Source organism: Pituophis catenifer, unplaced genomic scaffold (assembly GCF_029215685.1).
Source record: "Pituophis catenifer annectens isolate HBS135680 unplaced genomic scaffold, rPitCat1.0.hap2 SCAF_3, whole genome shotgun sequence".
NCBI classification, from domain to species: Eukaryota; Metazoa; Chordata; class Lepidosauria; order Squamata; family Colubridae; genus Pituophis; species Pituophis catenifer.
Genome location: NW_027256883.1, coordinates 199,167,015 through 199,187,599, shown reverse-complemented (window position 1 = coordinate 199,187,599; position 20,585 = coordinate 199,167,015). Strand labels below are relative to the sequence as shown.

Here is a 20,585-nt window from a genome sequence, read left to right as displayed (position 1 = left end):
AACCATGATTTACTATGTTTTTTTCTGAAAACTCGCATTTCCAGTTTTCGGGTGGGGGGAGAGAGGGAACCCAAAACAAACTCGGTTCTTTAACAACTGCAGCATTTACTTAATGGCGGCTGTTAAAAAAGGTTGAAAAATCCAGTTGGTTTATGTGATCTGTTTTATAATCATGATTTATAACCAAATCGCAGCGGTATGGTGGTAGGACAAGCACTACATGTACTGCTAAAAACTAATTGCTACAATGTTATCTTTTGAAATACAAGAAATATAACTCCTTAGAATTGAGTACCATACTTATTCATGTCCATATTTGTGTTTCTAGTCTTGTTTAAAATTGCTTTAACTTTTTTGCAAAATCCTTGCACATGAAAGGAAGCAAAGTTTAAGTGGAATAATGCCTAATCTGCATTCTAAATTCAATCAGTTTATTTAAAAGATGAGTTTGCAGAGAATATGGAAGGCTTAGAATCAGAACTGAAAGCACCACTTAGTCCACAGAGTTTACAGCTTTATTCAGTTCAAAAATCAAAATATGCTTGAAAGCATCCCAGAAAAAGGAAATACGAAATTGGGTTTCATTGTCAAATTGTTTTTAGGAAGTGTTTCTAGTCCTCAACTTGAACCTGCCTTCTGATCATTTATGCCTGTTTTTCAACATTTTCCACTGTGGGACAATCCTGAATAGGCCCATTGTTTAAAAAGTCTTCCTGCTCCATACAGATAATAGGCTCTAGTGGTGTGATCTGACATGTTTATCAGCGTACCCAATCCATAATTCTTCAGGGCATCAGTAAACAAACAATGTAGCTGAGCCACATAGACAGCAATGTTTTCGAAGCAGTTACTGATTTCAGATAAAGCACATTCCCATCCTTTTGAAGAAAGAGATGGGGGGGGGCAGATTGCAAACAGACAAGCCAGAGAGCGCATTAGCTGTTGAATGTTTCTAGGAAGAAACGATGGAGCGTCCTTTTAAATTCCAGGGAATAATTTTATGGGTTTGGAGACGGAGGCTTGAAAAATCCTATCTTCCGAAAGTAGCGAACGAGAAAGGGCACCGAGACTACGGTGATGCTGATCCGGACAGGAGCAAACAGTTTATGAATAGCGTAGGCCAATACAAAAGTGCTTGTTCCAGCAGCTAGCTTGGATCGCACAAGGGTTTCATCAAATCCCAGCTTGAAGAGAATAGTGGTCATGTCCACTCCACTAAAAGGGAGAAGAGGAAGAAACAGACAACATATTAATAGTGTGAAAGTGAATGATTTTGATGGGGTTTGTTTTGTTCGATTTTTTGCAAAAACTATATACAGGTACTCCTCAACTTAACCATTTGTTTAGTGATTGTTCAAAGTTTACAGTGAAACTTGAAAAAACTGACTTACAAGTGGTACCTGCACTGTAAACTGTAGACTGTAAACCACCGTCCTGTAATCAATTTGGATACTTGGTGACCGGGCATATATTTACAAAGGTTGCAGCATTCTGTGATCATGGGATCACTATTTACAACCTTCCTGGCTGGCTTTGACCAGCAAAGTCAATGGAGGAAGCTGGATTCGCTTAATGACTCTCTGATTCACTTAACAACTGCAGTAATTCGCCTAACCATGGCAAAAAATATCATAAAATCAGGCGTGACTCGCTGTACAACCACTTTGCTTAGCAACAAAAATTCCAGTCCCAGTTGTGGTTGTAAAGGAAATTTTGGCTGTGTTCCTGTTCAAGTTCATCCAATCTGAAACAAACACTTCATAGGTATGGGAGAAAACTATAGATTCAGTGTATCCCTCAGGCCTGGAGAAGACTATTCCATGGATCAGATGACTACAGGTAGGCCAGATTGAGCCTCCTTTATTTTCATGCACCTATGAATATGGGGACATACGTCTGCCCTATCTCTGATTGAATTGTGAGATTTGTGTCCTGGTTTGTTAAATAACCTGAATGAGAAGAAAACTGGTGATGTGGAGTAAGGTTATGGCAAGCTTCAGAGAGCTAAGCTAGCCACTCAGTCTAGCTAGAAGTGTTTCTCAATCTTAGCAACTGGGGCATTCTAGGAATTGTAGTCCACACATCTTAAGAGTTTCTGAGATTAGAAAATATTCCTCTAGAGCAGGGGTTGGCAACCTTAAACACTCAAAGAGCCACAAAGGTCCTAACCAGAAGCCCCCCATTCAATTCTGGAGCCAATCGGAAATCCAGTTCCCCCATCATAGTCTCCTCCTAGTGTGGCATCCTTTTTCCTCTGCTGACTGGAAGTCCGGTCCGGTTTCCCCACCACAGAGCCCCCTTCTAGCGTAGCATCCTTTTTCCTCTACCTGAACTAACTGAAAGCCCTATCAATTGTGGAGCCGACCAGCGACAGGGAGCCGCAGCGGAGGGATGAAAGAGCCACATGCGGCTCCAGAGCCGTGGGTTGCTGACCCCTGCTCTAGAACAGGCTGTCAAACTCACAGCTCATGAGCCGATGCATCATGCACTGGCCATGCCCATGCCCGGTTTAGCGAAGGAGAGGAAAGTTCTGATATGTCATGTGACACTGCCGTGACAATGTGAGTTTGACACCCCTGGTTTAGAGCCTCCTGTGAGTCACCTACTAGACGGAGGCAAGGGCTGCAGAGATAAACACTGTGTTTGTAGCCCTTATTATTACTACTAATTTGAATTTATTAGCTACCCAACCCCAATGGTCCTTGCCAAAGGCAGAAGTTCAATGATTTTGGTATGAGCTACTGTAAAGGGATTCCTGGGTGGACAAAACTGGCTTGAGTTAAAAGCCCTCCAAATTGGGTGGTTCTGGCTAGTGCTACAGGCTGTCCAATCTGGTAGCAGTCAGGGATGGAAGAGAAAATTGAGAATTCTCAATAGTCCGAAGTAATTTGGAGCTGCCCAAATTCCAGCAGGCCTAAATTCAATGTTTAAGATTATTGTAAACTCACTGAATGTTTTGGCATGGCCCAAAGTTACAACAGCACTAAAAAAAGTGACATGACCATTTTTCACAGTTACAACTTTTGTAGCATCCCCCATGTAGCATCCCCATGGCAACGTGATCAAAATTCAGATGTCTGGCAACTGGTTCATATTTGTGATAATTGCTGTGTCTCGGGGGTCTTGTGATCACCTTTTGCGACCTTCTGATAAGCAAAGTCAATCGGATAATCCGATTCACTGAACAACTGAGTTACTAACTTAACAACTGCAGTGATTCGGTTAACAACTGTGGCAAGAAATGTCGTAAGATGGAGCAAAACTCAACAAACGTCTTGCTTAACAACAGAAATTTTGGGCTCAATTGTGGTCGTAAATTGAGGATGACCTGTATACTGAAGATAAAATTCAGCTTAACAGTTTTTAAATTAAAAAAAAAAAAAGACCTCATTTTCTCTTTGTAAATGCGAGAAGATCAGAAAGGGAGAGCATGCAAACCTGATTTACAGTATAGTGATCAAACTTCTAATGCACCAATAACAGCAACAGTCATAATACTTACCTTGACACAATGAGATAAAACATCCCCAGAGATATCAAAGAAATCCCAATATGAAACGTTACTCCAACAGCTCCATATTCCTTAAAAATTTTCTTCAACTGATGTGATTTATTTGGCTTCTTCCCATTTTCCTGACTGGGATCTGTGACATTTTCCGGAGATGTACCTGTAATCTGAATATTGGAGGTAAGTAAGAGAGAAAGAAGACTGATTGTTATTACCATACAAATAAGCCATTTTGTTTCTAGAGTAACTTATTTTAGAGCATGTTTATTTCATCATTAGGGACGCGGTGGCTCAGTGGCTAAGATGTTGAGCTTGTCAATCGAAAGGTTGACAATTCAGCGGTTCGAATCCCTAGTGTCGCGTAACGGGGTGAGCTCCCGTTACTTGACCCAGCTTCTGCCAACCTAGCAGTTCAAAAGCATGTAAAAAATGCAAGTAGAAAAATAGGGACCACCTTTGGTGGGAAGGTAACAGCGTTCTGTGCGCCTTTGGTGTTTAGTCATGCCGGCCACATGACTACAGAAACGTCTTCGGACAGCGCTGGCTCTTCGGATTTGAAACGGAGATGAGCACCACCCCCTAGAGTCGGGAACAGCTAGAACATATGTGTGAGGGGAACCTTTACCTTATTTCATCATTTGGATCCTGTAATTTATGGTGCAGTTTATTCAAACATATTACAAACCGCTGGTATATAACAGTTGGCTCTTTTACCCTGCCTATAGTATTCCTGTTTATCATATACCGACTGTTAAAACTGAGCTGACATAAATGGTCATTATTAGCCCCTATCCCCAAATTTCAACCAGCATTACAAGTGGTCCTCATTTATACTGACTACCTTGTTTTGCAACTGTTTGCGGTTACAATGGTTATGAAAAAGTAACTTGACAACCAGTCCTTGCACTTACAACATTTGCAGGTCTAGAAAGGAAAGGAAAGCTGAAGGAAGATCACAAGCACAGTTGTGGATTACTTAGCAACTATTTTGGTTAGTGACCGAGTTGCCAGTCCCCATTATGGTCACTAAATGAGATCTACCTGTATTTGAAATCAGTGGCTAAAAGTAGGAGTAGCTATGGTTGCAGGGTGGAGATATATTTCTACTATTTCTTCCCCTTGGTTAAGGATGCTGTTTTCTCTTTGGGTTTTTCCTTCATTTTTATGTAAAATCTATTTGAGAGCTAATACTTCAGAAATGATGGGAAAATTCCAGCAATTGGAGGACAATGACCTTCAGAAAGATTGCTGTGAAAGGATACAAATAGAGATTTAAGGTCACAGAAAGGAATACTTTGTGCCTACTTCAATTGAGGTCTTTAAGGAGTTGTTGGTGGTTCCTTACTTCCCAAACTCACTGATCGCCAGTTTAACTCATTTTTGTGTTGACTTGAAGTTAATTTGTTTTATTGTTTTTATAGTTTTGTAACTCATCTGTAGGAACTTTATCTTACGAAGTTTGGCCTCTACAGGTAATCCTCAGATTACGACCACAACGAGGCCCAAAATTTATGTTGCTAACTGAAACATTTGTTAAGTGAGTTTTGCCCAATTTTATGCCTTTTCTTGCCACAGCTGTTAAGTGAATCACTGCAGTTGTTAAATTAGAAAGTTGGTTGTTAAGTGAATCTGGTTTCCCCATTGACTTTGCTTTATATATATATATATATATATATATATATATATATATATATATATATATATATATATATATATATATACATACATACATACATACATACACTACACACACACACACACACACACACACACACACACACAGCTCAAAAAAATAAAGGGAACACAAGCAGAAGACATCCGAGATCTGAATGAATGAAATAGCCTTATTAAATACTTTGTTCGTTACATACAGTAGTTTTGTGTTCCCTTTAGTTGTTTGAGCAGTGTATACACTACTGTATGTAAAGAACAAAGTATTTAATAAGGCTATTTCATTCATTCAGATCCCGGATGTCTTCTGCTTGTGTTCCCTTTATGTTTTTGATACACACACACGTACACCTTTGCAAATGTATTTCCTCTGCATGTACATTTAAAGCACCAAAATCGTGGAGTATTATAATGCATGGTTCCAATTTTCTTTCCTGATTATTCCAGAGCTGATTGCAAGTAGACAGCTAAGAACCTGAGTCTAGGTCTAGATCAGGGGTGTCAAATTCGATTTCATTGAGGGCCGCATCAGAGTTGTGTTTGACCTCGGAAGGCCGGGGGTGTATGGGGGTGTGTGGCGTGGCGTGGCGTGGGGGTATAGCCATGGTGGATGTGATACAGGACTGCACCTCTGCACACATGGTTTTATACAATTATAAAAATAGGCGTACATTATTGTGATTTTGTTTTTTTAATACATACTTGAGCTACTTGATCACCCTATGAGAGAGAGGCCAGATCAAGAAACTGACCCCATAGGAAGACTAGAACCATAAAGGCTACAGAACCATAGGCTACAGAAGCAGAATTTTGCAAGCCTGAAAGATAAAATATTTTACCTGTCCTCCCTTTTATAACCATCTGAGTCAAGGATGGCCTTCTGCAGCACTCTGGTAGCCAAAATGGGATGTGGGGGCCCCGCATGCAGGAGGCCGTCCAGGCCCAGAATGGAGCATGGGCCCCATTTTCAGTAGCAGAGGCACCACGCGCCGGTCGTTTGTTATTTCCAAGCCGGCCCCGTGGGCCAGATCTAAGCACCTCGCCGGTCTGATCCAGCCCGTGGGCCTTGAGTTTGACACCCCTGGTCTAGATCAAAAGAGTGTTTTTTTCCCCAAAGAATCTGCAAATCCTGGGAGAAGAAAGGGACTTCTGTACTGCTGCAGGCAACGTGCACAGTAATGCTTGTCACCGCTTAGAGGACGCTGGTGTAAAATAACTCTTCTGGGAACAAAGCTTTGGCTCTCCTGCTGCGTAATGCTCGTAACAAAACATGGCAGATTGTGGAAAGGAAATGGTTGGCGATAACTTGCAGACAACACTCTTTGCTAGGCAGCTGAAGAAATAAAATGTTACATGGATTTCACAACAGCTCGCTGGGGTCAGAGAGACAGCAACTATAGCATTCATCCTAGCTTTTTAAAGAAAAGTTTGCAAATCAGCCAAGCTGCTGTTTTAACATTAACACTGAGTCAAGTACTCTGGGAGCCTACAAATTTGAATAAATTTTCCCAAAGGTCATGCCTACATTGAAAATCAATTAAATTATCTCAATAGTAAATAATGTGTGTGTGTGTGGTGTGTTAAGAAACAGGAGAGGCATTGAAGAGCAAAGAGGAATCTGGGAAAATAGGAAATCTAGCAGAACCTGGTGCATATTGTCCCCCAACAGTTCTTCCATAGATTTCAATTTAAAAAAAAAGCTTAGGAGAGTGATTTGAGCCATTATCATGGATAGTAAGGAAAGATGCTTTTAAGAAATATTTTAAATGTGTTACATTGCAGGCTTATTTTTATTTTAGAACATTTATATTGCTGCCCAACTTGTCCATGGCGACTCAAGACAGCTTATACACAATATAAATAGTTTGAAAACTATTGTTTTGCATTATTTATTTTAATACTGTTTTTTAAATTATTTTTAAAATCCTGATATCCATATGATATAAAACTTGATGTTCAGGGGTTCCATGGACCTTTTAAAATTATAATAATTTATTTTTTAAAAAATGGTTTCACACAGGGGTGGGCTGCTGGGGGTTCGCAGGGGTTCGGGAGAACCTCTAGCTAAGATTCTGTGCAGTTCAGAGAACCCCCAAATCCCATTCCTGGCTGGCCCTGCCCTGCCCAGCCCGCCCAGCCCAGGAGTCCCCACACAGCCCGTTTTGGATGCAGGTAAGTGCAGGGCGCACACAAGGCTCGGGGAGGGGGAAAAACGGGCCTACTGGAAGTTCAGAAACGGGCCCGTTTCCGGCCTCCAGAGGGCCTCCGGAGCCTTGGCAGGCCGTTTTCACCTCCTGGAGGCTCGAAGAAAGCCTCAGGAGCCCAGGGAGGGCAAAAATGCTCCCCCCCCCCGCCGTGGTGCAGGAGGCCAACTAGGCCACACCCACCATGGCCACGCCCACCCAGCAACCGGGCAGAGAACCCCTTGTTAAAATTTTTGAAGCCCATCCCTGGTTGCACACTAATATACACGTCAGCCTTTCTTATCTTCCATCACAACGGAAGCTTCACAAATTTCCCAGCTATAGCAGCCAAGCATCACGCTGGCTGGAAACGTGAAAATGAAAAGTCTCACACATATGGAGGGCACTGAATTGGAAAAAGCTGTTAGACCTGCCTGATTGGCACAATTTACAATCCATAAAATGAGTCAGCTAAGCAGAAGAAGTGATAGACATAATTCTTTTTTAATGATGCGTAAAGGCAGGTCTCCCTCTGTGCTAGGTAAGTGGCTGCAGACAAGGATAACCTGAGATCATCACAAAGCTTTGGTATACAGAAAGCAATTGAATGTGGATTTTTCTTTGACAAGAAAATTCACTGTTGTGCTGCAGGAAATAGTAACATAAACAATTACAATAGTATGTTTCTAATTAAGGTCAGCACAGATCTCTAATTCATTTCCACTTCGCAATAGATATTAAGTGAAACTAGTGCATTTTATTTTATTTGTTAGATTTTTATCCTGCCTTTATTACTTTATTTGTAACTCAAGGCAGTGAACATACCTAATACTCCTTCCACCTCCTATTTTCCCACAACAACCCTGTGTGGTTCTAAACTAGCACCTTAACCACTATACCAAAATAGCTCTTATTTTGCTATTATCCCATGTTCAGGCACAGTGTCATAGGCCTCTGAACATCACTCTTTATTCCTTTATTCAGTTCATAGGCTGCCAGATTCCCAATGACTCTGGGCACCTTACGATTACAAATAATTATTAGTTTTTATCCCAGAGCTATAATTGCACTCAACAATAAACTAAAGGGCCACCATCCGTGAGCTGTTGGACAGCATTACTTGGTCTGTTGTGTGGATGGTTGGGTGGTTTAGGGGTGGGGAATTTGTGGTGGGCAGAAGTGTGTTTGGGGATTGTTATGTATGTTGGACCTGGTCTTTGGGTGCTAAGTGAATTTCATTGTATGGGTATACTGTGTATACACGTACAATGACAATGAAGTAGTCATTATTATTATTATTATTATTAATAATAATAATAAAACACCCCTCCCCCCAAAAAATACATATAAACAAGGAAAACCCATTCAACAGGGGTTCAAACATCACTCTACCCCACACTGGGAAAATAGACAGGCCTTTAATAGCTTCTGAAAGTTTTTAGGATGGAAGCCATCAAGAACCAGAAATTAATCCACACATAGGAGAGAGAAGCAAGTTTGTGGGAAGAGCACAGAGGTGGGTTTCAGCAGGTTCTGACCAGTTCTGGAGAACCGGTAGCAGAAATTTTGAGTAGTTCAGAGAACCAGTAGTAAAAATTCTGACTGGCCCCGCCCCCATCTATTCTCGGCCTCCCAAGTCCCAGCTGATCGGGAAGAAGTGGGGATTTTGCAGTAACCTTCCCCTGGACTGGGGTGGGAATGGAGATTTTACAGTATCCTTCACCTACCATGCCCACCAAGCCACGCCCACCAAACCATGACATGCCTACCAAGCTACGCCCACAGAACTGGTAGTAAAAAAAATTTGAAACCCACCACTGGAAGAGCATATTTAAAATGTTCAGAAGCTATGGCTTGCACACCCATAGAATGGCTTGCTGTGGCAGAGTTGCAAATTCATAAAAAGCTGTAGATTTTGATATGGAACAATATTATCCTCTAAATCATCTGTCAATTGACTACATGCTGAGAGGCATTGCTGGTCTCCTAAATTCTCTCCTATCTACTGTAATATAATTTGTAAAATAGCACAACTGATGAGAACTAAACTGCATTTTTATCACTCTACTGAAGATGTTAAGTTTAGTCACCAGAGATTTATTGATTTGCTGACTAGATTTAAGGCAGTGGAGAGCATTGGGCTTGATCTTGACAAAACAAGAGTTTTCTTAAAAAGGATGCGGTGGCTCAGTGGCTAAGATGTTGAGCTTGTTGATCGAAAGATCGGCAGTTCAGCGGTTCGAATCCTTAGTGCCACATAACGGGGTGAGCTCCTGTTCCTTGTCCCAGCTTCTGCCAACCTAGCAGTTCGAAAGCACGTAAAAAATGCAAGTAGAAAAATAGGGACCACCTTTGGTGGGAAGCTAACAGTGTTCCGTGCGCCTTTGGCATTTAGTCAAAGCCACATGGCCACTTGACCACGGAAACGTCTTCGGCAGCACTGACTCTTCGGCTTTGAAATGGAGATGAGCACCGCCCCCTAGAGTCGGGAACGACTAGCACATATGTGCAAGGGGAACCTTTATCCTTTACCTTACAATGCTCTAGTCTACATTCAGTAGAATTGAAAACTCTGTGAGACAGAAAAAGCAAGGAAGGTTTGACTACTAATGTGCCAGCAGGAGATGATTTTTTTCCAATTATTCTTCCTACAATACGCTGAAATCAAAATGTTATTAAAGGGTAACTTGATGTTGACTCATGGTAACCCTATGGATAATTGCCCTGAACTGTGTTCCCTCTTCAGTTGGGTGGCTAATGGTAGCTAAAGTGGCATCCATAGCTACAATTCTTCCACTGCATTGACTCTTCCTCTTTAATGCTTTCTTCAATATATTTGATTATTATTATTATTTTTTACATGGCATAACCCCAATACAAAAGTTGTGATTTTAAAATTCTAATGAAAGCTCAGGCTTGATTTCTTCCAAAATTGATTGATTTGTCCATTAGGCAATCTAGGGTACCCACAATAGCTTTTGTCAGTATTACAATTCAAAGGTATCTATTATCTTCCTGTCTTATTTCTTGATGGCCAAACTTTCACATCTATCGAGTGACTATTTGCCATCAAGTTGCTGTAAACTCTTAGCAGCTATGTAGATTCTCTCCATGTCCCAGAATGGTGAGAACGGGGACAGAGCAATGGTAGAGTTTAGTCTCCTTGAATTTTCTCAAGGTCTTAGATGACTCCAATTTTCTGCATTATTATCAGGCAGTGAAAAAACAATTGTCCAGCTGGAGATATGCTTGCTACTTTGGGGTGAATGTTTTTCAAAAGAAGATATTCCTCATTGTAAAAACTTTGCAGAAATATTTTTTTTACTGTTTGCTTCCAGATTAGATTCTGAGGGTTCTCCGGACAAGGCCATCCTTTAGGTATTCGAAGGCCCTTGCTCTTAAACCAGTCACTTCCCTAACACAAGCCCAGAAGAGGAAAGGTCAGAGCAAGGCAAAGAGCCTGTGATGTTGCTAGACACAAAGCAGGCCTGTGATTTGGGGAAGAGGGTATAAGGAGCCTTGGTGGCACAGCGGACTAAACTGCTGTTAAAGTAGCACTTAGCTACCAGCTGCCTGCAATTACTGCGAGTTCAATTCTCACCAGGCTCAAGGTTGACTCAGCCTTCCATCCTTTCGAGGTAGGTAAAATGAGAACCCGGTTTGTGGGGGCAATAAGCTGACTTTGTATAAAATAGAACACCCCTTGGGGCGGCCAAAAAGCCCGACTAAGCAGGTATATACAAAAGTATGAAGGCTATTGCTTAAAAGCATTGTAAACCACCCTGAGTCTCCAGAGAAGGGCGGCATATAAATCGAACCAATAAATAAATAAATAATAAATAATTCAGTCAGAGAGAATATCTAGACTTTCTAGAGCAGAGATGGCAAACCTGTATATGATATTTTGGATGACAAGCCAGTATTTATCAATGCCTAACAATTATTCCCAAAAATCTGCCTTGTTCTTGCACATCTGTCCCAAAGGTGCTTTTTCAAGAGGCAACTGGACTTTCTGTTTTTTCTTTGAAGATGTTTCACTTTTCATCCATGAAGTTTCTTCAGCTCTGGCTGGATGGTGGGGAATGAAAAAGCACCTTTGGGACAACCATGATCTGGATGACTGAGAATCTCCATAGACATTGTTCTTGCATAATTTTCAGAGTCTCTGAAGGCCGCATGAAAATGGACGTGCTCTCCTGTGGCTTCTGGAAGTCACACAAGAATGGGGCATCCTTTCATCTGGTTTTTGGAGGCTACAGTGGCCATGGGAGAGCATTCTCCCAAGACCTTGTGTGTCCCAGAGCAGCCTCAAGTAGGCTGCAGGGGTCCGTCAACAGAGAGAACATTATCTGAAGGTAAGCAGCGTGTGGCAGATCCTGGAGAATGCCAAACTGCAGGGGCAATCACCCCATTCCCCAAGTCTCGCATGTCTTGGGGAATTTATTTATTTATTTATTGGTTCGATTTATATGCCGCCCTTCTCCGGAGACTCAGGGCGGCTTACAATGCGTTAAGCAATAGCCTTCATACTTTTGTATATACCTGCTTAGTAGGGCTGTGAGGCGGCCATTTTTGAAGAGCAGTGGTAGTGCTAGAGACGAGGTTGAGTTCTGGGCCTCTACTGCAGGCCCAGGCTCGGTGCCGCCGCCGAATGCTGTTGTTCAGGGTGGCTTAGATGGGGTGCATGTGTAGATGATTGTTTCGCTTTTGTTTAGGTTGTATGTGTACATGTCATGGTAGCAGAGTCAAATTAGGGCACTTTCTGAATTTGTGATACGTCAAGCCAAAACGTTTGCCACCACTGTTATAGAGCCAAAACATAAAGTATCTTAGACAGCAATTCCTCCTCCAATTTAGCCAGTGACTGGGCTCAGTGAGCTTCCAATGGCTGAGAGTTGTTTTGAACCGAGTCTCTTCCATCCTAGGCCCGAGCTACTACAGCATACTGTACTGCCTTTCTCTCGGGATACACAAGGTCTCGGGTTCAAGAGGTGGTTTCTAGAGCTGAAAGGATAAGAAAATGGTGCTGAGGGTAACTTTGGCCCAAGATCCTGCAAAAGGGAAAAGGCTCAGCGAAGCCTGAGTTCCTTTCTATAAGTTCACACTTACAGCCAACATTTCTTACAAGAGAAGCCAAACAGCTAAAAAAAACCTCCCTCATGTAAAATAGATCTCTCTGACCAACTTTATTAAACTAATCCTTGGATATCTCCAGAAGGTAAATACAAGCCCTGTTTCTTCCACTGCTCCTCCTTATGCACAAAGGAATTTTAATTAATTAAATTGAATCTTTTTCATAACAAATAGTTCTCAGAAAGGCTGACATTAAGATATATTTAAAAATAGTAAATTATAATTAAAGTCCAGGAGTTCATCCGGTCTTCTAATATTGCTTTATTGCATTTTTATGCTGTCAAATCCATTTAGATTTCGGCATTAGCTGAAAAAGCCAAAAGCCTATCTGAATAAAAACATTTTTCTCCAAGTTTTGGTGCTGCTTTCTTATTATTTTTGTGATGCTAGATTGCTTTATTATCTATTGTTTTATTATTTATTATTTGAGTATCTATCTATTGTTGGATATCATTTCAACAGTAAAGCAGGTGTTTTAAAAAAAAACAGTGGTTGCATCCCACAGTATTCTTAACCTGGTTTCTGAATTACTCCATCACCTGTGTTTACACAATCCAATGAATTGTAAATTCAGTGGGTTGATTGGAATGTACAGCATGTTTCCAAAAATGCAAAACAAAATTACCACCAAGCTAACTTATCATGTTACTTCAAATTACTCTTCTAAGCCTTTATCCGATTGCTTAAACATGTAGCAATTGCTTAAACATGTTGCATGTAAAGTAAGACAGAAGGAATTTGTTGTTTTTTCTGAAACATATATATTGTAAGATGACTGTAAAAAATAAGCAAACACAAAAGTCTTATAGTGCAGCAGTTTTGACAACCTTGCCCCACACTGATAATTGTGGCCTATAACCTAAATACATAAAATAATGATGGAATTGTAATTCTACCTCTTTCTGGCAGGCACCAGATAATAGAAAACTGGTGTAAACTGTGAGTTCAAGGCAGATAAGTGACAATTGCCCTTCCCCCCCACCCTCTAGTCTCACACTTTTATCTGTAGCATGCACACAAGGCAAACCTCTCCCAAAGGATAGCTGAGCTGACTAGGGAGATGCAGCAGAATTCTCCAGTTCAAACCTGCTAAATATTATTAAAGAGAAGGGGAGTTAAGTGCTAAATCATGTTTTACTCGAGTCCAAATCTACTAACATAAAAAAAAAGTTTACATTAAAAAAAGTTGTTTAGAAACCTGCTGTCCAATACAGCATAATATTATAATATAATATAATTAATATAATAATATAATATAATATAATATAATATAATATAATATAATATAATATAATATAATATAATAATATAATATAATATAATAATATAATATTATAATATAATATAATATAATATAATATAATATAATAATAAATAATATTAATAATATAATATAATATAATATAATATAATATAATATAATATAATATAATATAATATAATATATAGCATAGCATAGCATAGCATAGCATAGCATAGCATAGCATAGCATAGCATAGCATAGCATAGCATAGCATAGCGTAATAGTCTAACTTGGTAGCTCAGTGGCCAAGACAGAGCTCCTCGATCAGAAAGGTCGGCAATTTGGAGGTTTGAGTCCCTAGTACAGGTCTCCTGAGAGAGCAGGGGGTTGGACTAGATGACCTCCAAGGTCCCTTCCAACTCTGTTACTGTTACACTTTCTGAAGGTGCTCAGAAAAATCTTCCCGGGAAATTTTCAATGAAGGGAAATAAAATATGTGCCCTTGTTTCTCTAATAATCTCTTATTATTATTGTGACTGAACTAACAACACACGCAAACCAGTTGTTGACACTTCCACGTTAAGCCAGCCCAAGTCCCCAAGGAATAGACATCCCAATCCCCGAACTACACAAGTGTCACCTACGCACCACTCTCTGATCTTAAAAAGTGGCCGCTTCACTTGTACCGCGGGCGAAGGCAGCATTGTGGGTCACCCCAGTGGTGGAATACAATTTTTTTTACTACCGGTTCTGTGGGCATGGCTTGGTGGGCATGGTGTGGCTTGATGGGCATGGCAGGGGAAGGATACTGCAAAATCTCCATTCCCACCCGACTCCAGGGGAAGGATGTTACAAAATCCCCCTTCCCACCCGACTTCTGGAGGAAGGATATTGCAAAATCTCCATTCCCACCCCACTCTGGGGCCAGCCAGAGGTGGCAATTGCCGGTTCTCCGAACTGCTCAAAATTTCTGCTACCGGTTCTCCAGAACCTGCTGGATTTCACCCCTGGGTCACCCTGATCTCCAGCCCTAAGGCTCCACCGGGGACCCTTTTATGCCAATGCAAGCGCGCATTTCCCACGCGCGGCCCGTCATTCACCCACTTTGGGAGGTGCGAGGTTGCCGCGGGATCCCGCGCCGCGGCTCTCCTCTCCGCTGGCAAGGAAGTCGCCCTTCGCCGCATGCCAGGCTATCTCGGGGCTCAGCAGGTTGGGATCCACCGACGGGGTTTCCAACTGACCGTACGGGCGGCGCAGCGGCTCAGTTCCGCTGCGGAAGGGACCACCGGCCGCCGCCGGGAGCGCAAAGCCAGCGGGCTGCTGTAGCAGCAGCAGCAGCCCCGATTCCCGCAAGAGACGGCGCAGGAGCCGGAGACCGCTTGGCTGGTGCCCTGGGCCGGGAAGCGGACTCTCCTCTGCCCAGCTGAGGTGTGCCTGGCCCGGCAGGAACCCAGGCGCAGCGCCGCCGGCCCCAACTGCCCCCGATCTGAGGCTGCCTCCCGTGCCAGCTGCTTGATCCAAAGCAAAGCGCCCGCCGATGGCTTGGAAAGCTCCCCTGGGCAAAAACGGAGCCAGGGCGCAAGGCTGGCCTAGCCAACGCATGGCAACCGGAGGTGCTGACCCGGCGCAGCCCTCCCTGCCCTGCGCTTCTGGAGCGAGGAAGGCGGCACCTCAACCCCGAGAGAGAAGGGAAACAGCCACCCACGGCCCTCCCTCCTTTAAAGGGCCAGCGGCGGCTTCCCGCCTGGATTTCGCCTTCCAAAGCAAATCCACTAAGGAGACACGCCGGCTTTCTGGCTTGGTTTTTTTTTTGCACTTTTCTCCGCTGCTTGCCGGCTGCGTTCGCACCTGGGGTTCTTTACCCGAAAGGGGTCGGCTCTATTTTGCCTTGGCGAACTGGGTGAACCACAGCTAATGGTTGAGGCTTCCCAGCCCATCCTCCCTCGGTATTTATTACGAACTCTATGAAGCAAATCCTAGCCAATCATCATAAGTGGATAAACGTGTTCCTTTTTTTTTGTTTCCCTCACTGAAAGGGCCCTTGGTAAACCCTGTCCCAGTTCAGGAAAGAGCCTCCTGCGTTTGGGGACCCTGAGAAATTCCAGGGTCAACACAACCCCGGAGCAATTGACAAGTTTTACTACTAATTACACCACACTATCTATTCATCTGTTTTATGGACACACAAACCATAAATATTACCAAGAAATCAAGCGCTAGTTGACAAGAAATAAGTGTTTCATTTCTTACAAGATATCTGACATCTCATAATGCTGACCACAGCTGACCAGTTGGAAAGAGTTGACAGATTTCCCTTTATTTCGAGGCCCTTCCTTCCTTCCTTCTAGGCCCTCACTCCATCCTGTGGCTATCCTTTTAATTTCTAGTCACATTTGGATTGCTTGGGGTCAAGAAAGGAAATTAAAATGGTAACCATAAATTTGAATAGAATAGAATAGAATAGAATAGAATAGAATAGAATAGAATAGAATAGAACAGAACAGAACAGAACAGAACAGAACAGAACAGAATTTTTTATTGGCCAAGTGTATATATCCGTATCTGTGTTTGTATGCATATAAAAAGAAAGAAAGGGTCACCCAGGGACACTGGGGACACTGCAACCAGCATAAATACTGGTTGGTTGCCAAGTGCCTGAATTTTTATTATGTGACTCCAGGGACACCAGGAGAGTTGTAAGTATGAGGATGGATCATAAGTCACTTTATTCAGTACTATTGTTACTATGTATGGTTGCTAAATGAATGTTTGTAAGTTGATGACCTGTATCATGTTTTGGAGCAAGGAGAGGAGATGATATCAATAAAGTTTCTGTTTTTCATCATAAAGCTGACCCTAAGTGTTGGAGCTTCAAGGAGCTCCACTTCCTTGCTTAACAATAGCAGTTCCAATTGTGGTCATAAGTTGAGAACTACCTGTATACTTTAATGTCTATGGAGATTCTCAGTCATCTAGGTCATTATTGTTCAAAAGGTGCTTTTTTCAAGAGGCAACTGGACTTTTTTGAGCACTTTGAAAACATTTTGCTTCTCATCCAAGAAGCTTCTTCAGTTCTTCTGAAGCAGCTTCTTGGATGAGAAGCGAAATGTCTTCAAAGAAAAACAAGAAAGTCCAGTTGCCTCTTGAAAAAGCACTTTTGGTAGGGGAAAAAAGAAAAAAAAATGTTACTACCCTTTTCCCCCAAAAATAAGACATCCCCTGATAATAAGCCCAATCGGGCTTTTGAGTGCATGGCAATAAGGCCAAGTGCTTATTTCAGGGTTCAAAAAAATATAAGACAGGGTCTTATTTTCGGGGAAACACAGTATATAAATGTACAATTATGATGATATATGTGAAATCAGTAAAATAGAAAAGAAATTGAAAAGAAAATATATATGAATAGAAAATCGGGGTTGCTCGGATACCAATATGGAAAATATTGAATTGAAAATAAATACGACAATGGAGAGAGAATGGAAAGAGGAGTAGAGGGTTAGATAGGAGGGGAGAAGGAGAGAGAGGAACAGAAGAAAGGGAAAAGGAGAGGAAGAAAGGGAGGGGAAAAAAGAATAGGAGAGAAGGTTAGAAAGGGGGGAAGAAGGGAGGAGTTGGAGAAAGGAAGGGGAAGGAGAGGAGGAAAGAAGAAAGTAGAAGAGGATAGAAGAAGGGAGGGAAAGGAAAGAGAGAAGAAGGAGAAGAAGGATTGTTGTAAAACAAGGGAGAAGGAACGGTAGAAGAGCTATCCCGAATATATTTAAATTTTTTAAGGATGAAGAATGAATTAATATGAAAGTGTAAAGAGGATATGTATGATTAATAATGGATAAGAGACTGTACATTTATGATATCTTTATGAGAAATAAAAATAAAAAAGTTTTGAAAAAAAAGAAAAAAGAAAAAGCACCTACTTGTACGCTTATTTGAAGACTTCTCTTTGAATTCCCTCAGCATGCCTGAAGAACATGGGATTCTTAAAACCCATGGCAATCTTTCTAGATTTATGTGGTGGTATCATGAACTTCTTCCTATAATTCTACTCAAGTTATGTATGAATATATATGCTGCGTTATCATTTGGTCTTTGATTACTTACTCTTTCTTAGACATGTCTTGTATACCAGGCGTCTTTACTAAAAAAAAAAAAAAAAGTCTTAATCTACAAGGCTTTCCTACTGCTTCAGATTATAATAGCCTTACAGAGATCAGGACAGTCATCTGTCCAGCCAATATGGGGAAACATATGATATCTGTGCGCGTTCGGTACATTAAGAGTATAAATGCATTCCGGAACAGAGATTTCCTGAAGAGGGTCTTCAAGGAAGCTTTATATTCATTAAGTGGGAAGTTGAGAGCACTGAATGAAGGCTTTGTGTTTTGAGTATAATTCTAGCTTTCAAAATCCAGATTCTTTATAAAGAACGTGGGAGAGTTCCAAATAGGGTTTCAATTGCTTGCATCCTTGACATTTTTATTTGTTAAAAGACTTTTCATTAATGCAGATTCCCCCAACTTAATGTGCCTCGTTAATAAACATGATTTCACAGTAATCATGCCCTAGTTTTCAAATTTAGAGCATTATGTAATACAGTTGTGACATTGTTTTGTTTTGTTTTTTCATTTATTGGTGGTTGATGAAGTTTTGCCTGGCTGTAGGAGAGCTAAACTCACTGCATTGTAACTAGTGAGCGTGTTGGGTGATAACAAACATGCTGAGTGCATAGATCATTCTGACTTTAAATATTGCAGGTAAACGAATATAAAACAAAGATATCTCATTACTGTGTATACAGTTGCAGAAGCTTAATATTGTAGATAAATGCACCAAGTGTTTATCCCAGCCACAATCGGAGCCATTTATAAAATGCATTATTTATGAAATTGATTAAGAAATTGAATCTACTGCTGAGTTATATCTGAGTAGTCAGTCTTTTAATATCCCCTTATGGCATTTGAAATCCATTGGGTAAAATGTTAGAATTGGGGTAGAGTTATAACACATTTACAGTAGACTCACACATTATGCTAACCTAAGCCATATGGTAATGTTTCATTTTGATACCATGTGCGGTGTGGAACAAGTTACTGTAGTCCTTAAAATGATTTACGAGTTACTAGAAGATATAAATTTGCCAAAGGAGGAGGAAACAAACCAGGGCCAAGTACAATATGGGGGGGGGGGGGAAAAACAACCTTTAAAAATGAAATTTGTCCTAAGGCTAATGCAACTGTTTTTGGAAAATAGTCACCAATGATATAAATACCTTGCCTCTCACAGACAAAATACAGGTAGTCTTCAACTTAAAACTAGTTGCATAATAGACCCAAAAAAGGCTATTTGTGACCTGGATTTGAATTCCCAATAACTGGGACTCCCTCCGTTCACATAACTCTATTTGGGATGCTTGGGAACCAGAATGTCAGCGTTCCAAGTAATGCACCTGCCAAAAGCAGAATTCCGAGGCAGGTAGATTCCTCAAAGAATATGTTTATCAGATACATCTGATACATATCGGCACAGCCAACTCTAAAAGTTCCCGCAGGTTTTTGCCTAATTAAAAGAACAAATGGTTCCCTCCCAGATGTCACCGATCACATTGTCCAATGTAAGTAGCTGGCAGGCTGCTTTGTCATTCCTCTCTTTCCCCCAACTGCCACCTGTTAGGATGACCTTGGTTCCCACAAGAAAACTTTTTTGTTTTGACTGTTAGCCAGTCTATCTACTTCCCCCTCCCTTCCCCCTTTCAGAGTTCATGACAACTATGAGGCAGCAAAGATGGCTTCAGCCAGGTTCGCTTCCGAGTTGATACCGAATTTATGATGGTTTAGCTGGAAAACAGCATTTACTTCTGTTTTCTGGCAAAACCTGCCCCACTGCAAACAATGAGTTCGTTTAACAACAGCAATATTTGCTTAATGACCATAGGCATTTGTTTAATTGTTGTCCCAGAAATTTTAGGGGAGGGGTGTCTTTTGCCTTTTTCTTCATAATGACTAGAGTGTAAAAAAAGTTGTAAAAATTGGGCACGGTTATGTGATAGCTTTATGACCCTCACGACTTACAACTGAAATTGTGGATTTAACACGGGTTGTTAAGTTAGAAACTACCTGTAAAAAGCTTTAAAGGAGCCATTTAAAATAATTTTAGGAATCTTCTCAAAGGTATTTTGAGAAAATTCTCAGTATTTTATGCTAATTTTGAGCTGTTCTCTGTGTGTGCCTTAAACCTTGCTTTCTGTGAGCAGGCATATATAATCAAGGTTCCTAATGAATTCGTTTTCTGACAACAACCCACAAAACCATCGTTTTATGTCACAACAATTTTTTAAATAGCACTTCACAGAAGCTTGGTCTCACGCCTCCTCAACAGCTGAAATACTTGCAGAACAAGATGCTCAGGTTGCTTGTACCAGATACCGAAAAGAAAACCCGCACCTCATTAAGCTACAGAGAGCAATATCTTACTCTTCAATGAGGCGGTTAAAACCATTCATATTTAATTTCTGTTTAGCTTTTTATGTGGCTGCCTTGTGTCCAGAGATTTTCTTAGACTTGTAAAGCATTTAATGGGCTTAGTGCAACCATTCCCAGAGGGAAACATGAAACTTAAAGTTCAGACTTAGTGTTAAATATTGTAACTGACTGGTGAATATTCATTAAGACAACCTTCCTCTGGTTCCTGGAGGTGAAATCGTAATAGCCCCAGTTATTCCCATATGTTTGGAAATTGGAGAGTTAAATGCATAATCCGTGGGAATCAGTTGTAGGGAAAGCTGCATGCAGCAGTTGCTGTGGGGCCTTTGCTGGCTCTATTAGCCAGGTTTACTTTCAGTATTGATGGGCAACAA

At 41.2% G+C, this 20,585-nt stretch overlaps 1 protein-coding gene across 1 annotated transcript; it reads right to left on the bottom strand.

The window, feature by feature from the left end:
• Positions 1-497: 497 nt before the first annotated feature.
• On the bottom strand, positions 498-15,410 carry FAM210B (family with sequence similarity 210 member B). The gene is made up of 3 exons (XM_070941761.1): positions 14,843-15,410; positions 3,503-3,675; positions 498-1,215 (listed from the first exon to the last, which is right to left on the bottom strand). Exons 1-3 carry the CDS (start codon positions 15,338-15,340, stop codon positions 999-1,001), a joined length of 888 nt encoding a protein of 295 aa, XP_070797862.1. The 5' UTR covers positions 15,341-15,410; the 3' UTR covers positions 498-998.
• Between the last annotated feature and the right edge of the window lie 5,175 nt (positions 15,411-20,585).